General features: G+C 36.3%; 1 protein-coding gene across 1 annotated transcript; it reads right to left on the bottom strand.

Moving 5' to 3' along the window:
• Positions 1 to 8,219: 8,219 nt before the first annotated feature.
• On the bottom strand, positions 8,220 to 9,146 carry LOC125496661 (uncharacterized). Its single transcript, XM_048642182.1, has one exon. It carries the CDS (start codon positions 9,144 to 9,146, stop codon positions 8,220 to 8,222), a length of 927 nt encoding a protein of 308 aa, XP_048498139.1.

Raw genomic sequence — 9,146 nt, 5'->3', positions numbered from 1 at the left:
TAAGTGTAGAAGTTGATGAAGAAGGGGATGTGAGTAAAGAGGTTGGATTGAAGATAGAGGATGTTCCAATCTTGAACGAGTTTATGGATGTGTTTCCAACTAAGATTTTGGGTATGCCACCCGCAAGAGCGGTTAGGTTCACCATAGACTTAGTCCCCGGAACTGCACATATATCTAAGGCACCTTATATAATGGCACCTCCTTAGATGACAGAGTTGAAGACCCAGTTACAAGAGTTATTGGATAACGATTATATTAGGCCTAGTGCGTCACCTTAGGGAGCTCATGTGCTGTTTGTTAAGAAGAAAGATGGGAGTATGAGATTGTGTATCGACTGTAAGGAGTTGAATAATGTAACCATAAAAAATAAGTATCCTTTACTTAGGATAGATGACATGTTTGACCAGTTGAATGGAGCGAGCATGTTCTCGAAGATTGATTTGCGTTCTGGGTATCACCAGTTGAGGTAGCTGTTAATGATATACCTAAGACTGCGTTTAGGACGCATTATGGTCACTATGAGCTCACTGTAATGCCGTTTAGATTGACCAATGCTCTTTCCATATTTATGGATTTGATGAATAGGATTCCATGAGTTCTTATATAAGTTTGTTGTGGTATTTATTGATGATATTCAGATCTATTCGAAGAATGAAGTAGATCATGATGAGCACTTGAGGATTATATTGGAGACGCTTAGGAAGAATCAATTGTATGCCAAGTTCTCTAAGTGTGAGTTTCATTTGGAGAAAGTAGCATTTTTAGGTTATTATGTGTCTAAAGAAGGAGTCTTTATAGATCCTGCTAAGATCCAAGCTATTATTCAATGGCTTACTCCGAAGAATGTGTCAGATTTTAGGAGTTTTGTAGGTCTAGCTGGCTATCATTTCACGATATTGTTGCTCACTTTACGTTTTAGTAATTTTACGTTTTTGTTGATTTTATCAAGTTTTTGTTTATTTTATGTGTTTATCGTGGTTCTCACCATAATAGAATTTTCATTAGAAACCAACTCTATGTATATTGGTGTCATTACGCAACACACCTCCGAAAAAGATCTAAGCTCAGATGTAGTAGAGTACTTTCGAAGAAGAAATATGAAGAAGACTTCCGAACAAGCAAGATAGGCCGGCCAGCTTGCTTAGACGTGCATGCTAGCCGCTACAACCTAAATCGAAGAAGTGTATCACAAGGCGGCAGGCTTCGCTAGATTAAAAAAAGTAGTGTATGGGGCTTCTCTTGCATTGCCAGGAAGAATGAGTGGGTACATAGTGAGCAGTCATTACGTTAGCAAGCCTGCAAGCATACTTTCTTTTCTCATAATTTTCAAACTTTCTTTATTTTATTGACACCAAAAAGAGTCTGAGAAATCTCCAAATTCTATATTTATATATATGATTTTTTGTCCATAACTAGTTTACTTGTACAAAACTACATTTGTTACGTTACTGTTTGTTGATCACTAACTAAAAACTTTTTCCGACGTTTGATCATAGTTTTCCGGTGAGTAAAACTCATGTGCAGGTCATGTGACTTGTTATTTTCCTTATTATATACCCCTCTTCTATATTATTCCCCCTTTCATTTTATAACAAATCCATGCGCATATCCTTAGTTAGGTAAGGAAAAAGAGTGTTAGCTTAGGAAAGGGAGAGAAAAATAGAAGGGGGAAATAAGATAAGGAAAATAACAAGTCAAGTGACCTGTACATGAGTTTTACCCACCAGAAAACTACAGTCAAACGTCATAAAAAGTTTTTAGGTATTGGTCAACAAACAATAACATAACAAAGGTAGTTTTGTACAAAATTTTGTAATTAAGGTAGTTTCTCACAAAAAGAAGTGTAAATAAGGACGTTATAGGCAAAAAACCCTAATATAATTCTGTATAAAAGCCAAATTAATTTGGTTTCCAGCTTTTTTTTTCCTAGTTTCAGTACAAACCCTATATCATATGAATTTTAGATTTAAAAAACCAATAAATCAAGAGCGCCGGTAATTCTGGTCCAAAACTCAGGTTCTGTTCTTTATTGTTTGTAGTTATCGGTTCTTATTTTTTCTAAACCAAATAATTTCAAGTTATTTTTGTTGCCGGTCTTAAAAAAACAAAGGGTATGCTAAATACAACACAAAAAAGTTAAATACAGCACATAATATTTCATAGAATTTAACCATGGTTAATTTTACCTTTTTGTAATTGAAAAAAATATGAGATGCTTTTATAACTTCTTCGTTATTTGTTGTACCTAACTATGCATTATAGTATAATAATAGTACTTAAGATCACCAACAGAGTATAACGTATTACAATATTAGGCGGTCATTTTTTTTTTCTTTTTCGAATTCCAATAAAAATAATATCGGTTCGGTGAGCAATCAGTTGTGTAATTTCAAATTTATTGTCAGACTATTCAAAGTGTAGTAGGAGATCATTTTTTATCTTTTCCGAAGTAAGGGGTCATTTTTCATACTTCCTCCGTAACAAAAAAGATTGCAACAATTTTCCTCGGCACGGACTTTTAGAGAGAATATGATCATTGTAGTTTAGGGAGTGTATTAGGGGAAAAGGAGGAGAGAGAAGAGTAATTAACCAACTACCACCGACCACCACCATCACCACAGACAACCACACCAACCACGACCTTCACCTCCAACAACAACAACAAGTACCACCTTCATCATCGACAACCACTGACCACCACACCAACCACCTTCACCATTGCCAATTCACCCCAAACTTTCGAAAAAGAACCCTAAACCTAAATAATTCACTCTTCGAACGTCTAATCGAACAACAAATAAGTGTAACAAATCGAGCACTCAAACCCAGAAAAATCTAAAACCCCAAATTCGAACCCCAAATTCGAACCCCAAATTCGTAAACCCCGATTAAAAATTCGAAAACTTAGATCTCAAAAGCCCAAATGTTGAAACCCACGAATTCAAATCTACGAAAAAAACACTAACCCATGATTTCGAACACAAATGAAGTAAGACTAAGAAATGGCGTCGGGCGGCAAGTAGGACTGAGCAACGAAGTAACAGAATAAGACGAAGACTGAAGGATATTAGGAGGAGTGAACGAGAGAGAGGAGAGAGACAACGGCGAGGACTGACAGACGAAGATCGAATTGAAGAGAGGCGAAGGGTGGGAGGAGTGAGAGAGCTGAAGGTTGGTGGTGCTGATGAAAACCATATGGGTGGTGATGATAAATAGGGGTGGTGATGATGAATGGGGGTGGTGGTGATGAGTTGAATCATTAAGTTTAATGAATTTGTGTTTATAATATAATGAAAATTAGGATGTTATAATCATATTATTATTTTCTTAAGTAATGACATAGTTGTAAATTTGTTGAAATTTTTTTACTATAAGAAGTAAGTTTTAAATTGGTGCATTTTTTAGGTTACATCCAAATAGGACAAATGTTGCGTTTTCTTGTTATGGAAGAAGTACATGATTCCCGTACGAGTGGGTCATTTATCATAGATAACCCCCTACAGGGGCTTCATTTGTCGTAGATGACACCCCTTTATCATAGCTGACCCCCTACATGGGATCATTTATTTGTCTAGGATGACCCTCCTATCATGTTTAGTATGATCAGTACCCTCACATGAGGGGTAGGTTAGTCTTTTACTATTTTTTTGTTGTATTTAACTTTTATTTTTACTGTATATAGCACTTATGAAAACCAAATATGATTAAAATATTTATGGCTAATTTTTAGTTCATTTTACAATATACAAATAATTGGAATCTTGCAATGGTATTGAACCAACCCTCAAGTTTGTAGATATTTTTTTTCTTAAAAAACTGAAGACATTAAACAGGGTAAAAGAGGGGGGGTGTTCGTATTTTTCTTGTTTACGAAACCTATTATTTTTAGGTAGTGGCGGATCCAGGAATTTTAATTTGGAGATACAAACGACTTATAGTGATGAAAAATTTCAAGTAACCCACCTCTACTTGTTTTAGTTGCCTTTCAGAGCATATTGGTTACCTTCCTAGCAAACTTCTTTCAACCAACAACCAAGACACAATATGCAAGTTTTAACACTAAATTACTTGTTTTGGAGAAGAAACCAAATATAAGAAATAATTAAGTGTGACTGAATTTTTAGGCAGAATATTTACTTGCAAAACTCAAAATTACACAATTCACATTCCATGCGATTGCAGTCATCGTTCACCTCTAATACTCAGTCCACAATTTGGGCAGCTTTTGGTTGCAATTATCCTATTAAAATTAAAAGGCATGAGTTAAGTTATACTATCACATAAAATCAACGGTTTGTTCCATAAAATCCCAATTTCTAATTTTCTGAATTGCAAATTGCCAAATAATTACAACCAAACAATCCAATGCATTTTGAAGAAATAAAAAGTAGAAAAACAATATCTATAATAACCGGTTGCTCAAATCTTCAAACTTGGAAAGTAAAAAAGTCCCACAAATTTAAGAAATACAAACCTAAAATTCCCAAAGAAAATATCAACAACAAATTTCACATTTCCTTAAAAATCCAGAATTCAAAAGCAAGAAATCTAACCTTTCCGCCAAGATAAATAGCTTCCATATCAAGAGAAACATCATGAGACTTCTGGAAATAGGTCGAATTCTTCTCTGTTTGGAAGAGGAACGAACTGCTTCCACTGTTTGCAGGAATAGGAATGAACTGCCTCCATTATTTCACAGGATGATGATTTGTGAAGAATCACAAACTTAGTTCAGGGAAATGAGAATGAATTTTCAAAGAAAAGAAAGTTCAGAGAAATTTATTTCTATGTAATGTTTATTATGTTACAAAATGATGAAGAGAGAACTATTTATTCAAGAGAATAACAAGTTGTAGCTAACTGCCTAACAACTTGGTGTAACTAACTAACTAATTTAATGATGTAATAAATAAATTAAGCTAAGCTAGAATCAGCTTTGGATGTTGATACTCGCTCCAATACCCCCCCCCCCCCCCCCTTCAAGTTGGGAGGTGGGTGATTAGGAGAAGCAACCATTCCCAACTTGGAAAGCAAGAGTCTGAAATGAAGATAAGAGAGGCTCTTGATAAATACATCTGCAAGTTGAGACTGAGTTGGAAGGTAGGACAGTTGGAGAAGATCTTCTAGCACTTTGTCTCTTATAAAATGGCCATCAATATCAATGTGTTTCGTTCTCTCATGAAACACAGGATTTTTAGCTATGCGCAAAGCACTTTGATTGTCACAAAATAAGGTAATAGGCTTAAGATTAGTGACCCTTAACTCTTCCAATAATCTGACAACCCAAGTAACTTCAGCAGCAGCTGCCATGCCCCTATATTCGACCTCTGAGGATGATATACTGATGGTGCTTTGTTTCTTGGATTTCCAAGAAATGGGAGATTTGCCAAATAAAAGAAGATAACCAGTAATTGACTTTCTTGTATCAATACAAGAAGCCCAATCAGAATCAGACTAGGCATCAAGAGTTAAGGAATCATGGCCACTAAGAAGAATGCCTTGGCCTTGAGTAGAATGATGGTATCTGAGAGTATGAAGTAAGGCTTGAAAGTGAGAGGTTCTGGGAGAATGCATGAATTGGCTGAGTGTTTGAACTGAATAGGCAAGGTTAGGTCTTGGGTTTGTCAAGAAATTTAATTTGCCAATAAGGGATCTGTACATATCAGGCTCAGGAAGTAGATCACCCTCAGCAACCTGAAATTTGATGTTAAGAGAGAGTGGAGTAGAAGCTTTATTAGACATGTCATGCCCACATTCAGCAAGTAACTCCCTGGTAAACTTCTTTTGACTGAGAATAACACCTTCAAGAACATAACCAACCTCTATACCCAAAAAATAGATAGTGAAGGAGACCCAAATCTTTAATGTTAAAAGTTTGGTGAAGATGGGCATTAAGAGCATTGATAGATATTACATCAGTCCTTGTGAGGATGATGTCATCTACATACACAGCAGCAATGATAACGTGACCAAGAGAGTGCTTAGTAAACAAGCTGTAGTCATTCTTGGACTGAGAGAAACCTTGAGCAGTAAGTTCAGAGACAAGCTTGGCAAACCATTGCCTTGAAGCTTGATTTAGACCATAGAGAGACTTTCTGAGCTTGCATACATGGTTGTGAGGATTTGTAAAGCCTGTAGGGACTTTCATATAGACTTCCTCATGCAAATCTCCATGGAGAAATGCATTATTAACATCCAGTTGGTCAATGGGCCAGTGATTGTGGGTGGCTAAAGTAATGAGACATCTTATTCTAGGCATCTTAACCACAGGAGAAAAAGTCTCCTCATAATCTATGCCATGTCTTTGGTTGTATCCCTTTGCCACCAAACGATCTTTACACCTTTCTAAGGACCCATCAGCCTTGAGCTTGACTTTATAGACCCACTTATTTCCAATAGTTTTCTTAATTTCCAGTGGAAGAGAGACAAGATCCCAAGTATGATTGTCTGTGAGGGCTGCAATTTCTTTGGCCATAGCATGAATCTATTCAGGCTTTGTAGCAGCTTCTTCATGGGTAACAGGTTCTTTGATATCAAAGGTAGGGGCAGATAAAAAAAAGCTTTATGAGTAGTAGGAAATGTTGAGAATGAAACAAGGTTGCACCAGTGTTGAGGGAGTGGGGTGGCAGGAAGGGAGAGGATAAAATGACAATAGTAATAAGCTAAGTAAGAGGGAGGTTTAGAGCAACTGGTAGAGCATCTAAGAGTAGGAGGCTCAGGAAGAATGTGACTTAAATCAACCACATTAGTAGAAGGAGAAGAAATAGGTTCTGAAGAAGTAGAAAAAGGAGGACTGTGGGATGGTGAAGAAGATTAAATAAGTGGTGTAGACTGTGGAGAAGAAGGTGGAAGAGCATAATCATCTTGAAAAAAGTCATAAGTGGCGGTGGGAATGAAGATGGGGTCAGATGTAGAAGGAGAAAAAAGTAAGTGAACGGGAAACTGTTTTTCATGAAATGCAACATCCCTGGATATAATTAATTGATTAGTGGTTAAATTCAAGACCTTATAACCCTTTTTTGTCATAGAATACCCAAGAAAAACACCAGGATGTGCCTTGGGATCAAATTCGATTATGTGGACTTTAGTAGTGGACAAGTAACATCAGCAACCAAATGTTTTTAGATAATCCAGTTTAGGAGCCTTTTGAAAAAGCTTGAAGTAAGGAGTGATGAACTGTAAGCTTTATAAAGGCATGTTATTGATAAGGTATGCAACACATATGATACAATCTCCCCAAAATCTTGCTGGAACCTTGGAATGAAAAAATATAGCCCTGACAGTCTCTTGTAAATGCATGTGCTTCCTTTCAACAGTTCCAGTCTGTTGAGGAGTGTCAGAATAACTGGTTTGGTGATGAATACCTGTTTGTTCATAGATTTTCTTCATGTCACCTTCTCCCAATTCCTTAGCATTATCGGATCTCACACAGGTAACATGAGCATTAAATTGTGTTTGAACATAATTGAAGAAAACATCAAGTATGTGAGCACAACTAGATTTATGTTTGATAAAATGAACCCATGTGAACCGAGTGTAATCATCAACTATTGTTAAGAAGAAATTACAACCTGAGTGTGTTTTAGTCTTGTAAGGAACCCACACATCTATATGCAATAGCTCAAAGGCTTTTGTGGTTTTATTACTACTTACGGAAATGGTTTCCTATTTTGCTTAGCAGCAGGGCAAAATTGACAAATGATGTCATGAAAATAAGATTTGATTGGACAATTAGGTAGTACATGGTGTAGTTGAGCAAAAGCTAAATGACATATGCGTAAGTGCCAAATTTTGGTCGTGTCTATGATAGAAAAGCAAGAAGTAGAAGCATGATGTGAAGGAATATGCTCCACAGATGTGACCAAAGGAGTTGCCACATGATAAAGACCTCCTTGCAAATTACGAAGTTTATGAACTAATAAAAGATTAAAGTAAAAATCAGGAATATGTAACACATTGGTTAGAGCAATGTCTTAAGTTAAGTAAACAGTCCCAATGTGCTTGACAGGTATTCGCCTACCATCTGGTATGGGTATATGATGATGGGGATCAGTGGTAGGTTTATATGTGTGGAATGAAGCCAAATTTGAACAAATATGGTCACTAGCACCATTATCTAACATCCAAGAAGTGTTTAAATTTGTCAGTAAACAATATGTACCTGCTAGCAATGCATGACCACCAATTGTTTCATGAGCTTTAGTAGATTGAGATGTATTTTATTGTTGTTGTAAAAGACTTAGAAGCTGATTAAACTGCTCAGTAGTGATAGAATCAGCTTTGATTTCAGAAGAACCAGGATCTGAATATTCAGAAGAGTGGGAAACAACTGCTACTCTTCTATCTTTAAACCCCTTGAAGCCAGGTGGAAAGCCATGAATCTTAAAACATCTTTCTATGTTATGTCCTGGCACTTTGCAGTGAGTGCAATAGTAGTGGGAGCTTGGTCTCTTATTGCCAGTCAGATTGGTAGACTTGTTTGAAGAATATGATTTCTGATAAATTGGAGGTTGGTTGTTCTGATGAGGTTTGAAGTTCCTCTTGTCTGCTGCAGAAAAGGCCAAGGATTCATTGTGAGAATAGAGCTGAGCCACCTCTTTATGTCTTTCTTCATGTGCAATTATTCTATAGGCTTGAGCAACCTTGGGAAGAGGTTGTGTCATTAGGATGTTTCCTCTCACAGTTGAAAAACATTCATTCAACTTCATCATGAATTGGATTAACTTTTGTTCTTGATCTCTAGTACGTATCTTCTGAGTAAGATTACATGTACATTTGTGACAGGTGCAGTGTGGTAAAGGATGAGCATCATTAATTTCATCCCAAATTGTCTTAAGTTGAGTATAAAATTCAAAGACACTAGCAGTGCCTTGTGTTGTTTCAGCAAGCTTATGTTCCAATGCACATACTTGTGTTATAGAAGAATAACCAAAACGTTCTTCTAAATCTTTCCATATGTCTGCTGCAGTTTCAAAGAATAAAACGCTTTTCTTAACAATGTTATCCAAGTTAGCAAGTAACCAGGATATAACAAGATTGTTACACCTCTCCCAAGCAATAATATATTCAGGTTTATCTTTATTAGGAATCACAAGACTTCCATCCACAAACCTTAATTTGTTTTTAGCAGACAGAGAAATGAACAT

Source organism: Beta vulgaris, chromosome 4 (assembly GCF_026745355.1).
Source record: "Beta vulgaris subsp. vulgaris cultivar EL10 chromosome 4, EL10.2, whole genome shotgun sequence".
Lineage (NCBI taxonomy): Eukaryota > Viridiplantae > Streptophyta > Magnoliopsida > Caryophyllales > Amaranthaceae > Beta > Beta vulgaris.
The sequence above is the reverse complement of the archived record's forward strand: the minus strand, read 5'-3'. Positions and strand labels throughout refer to the sequence as shown.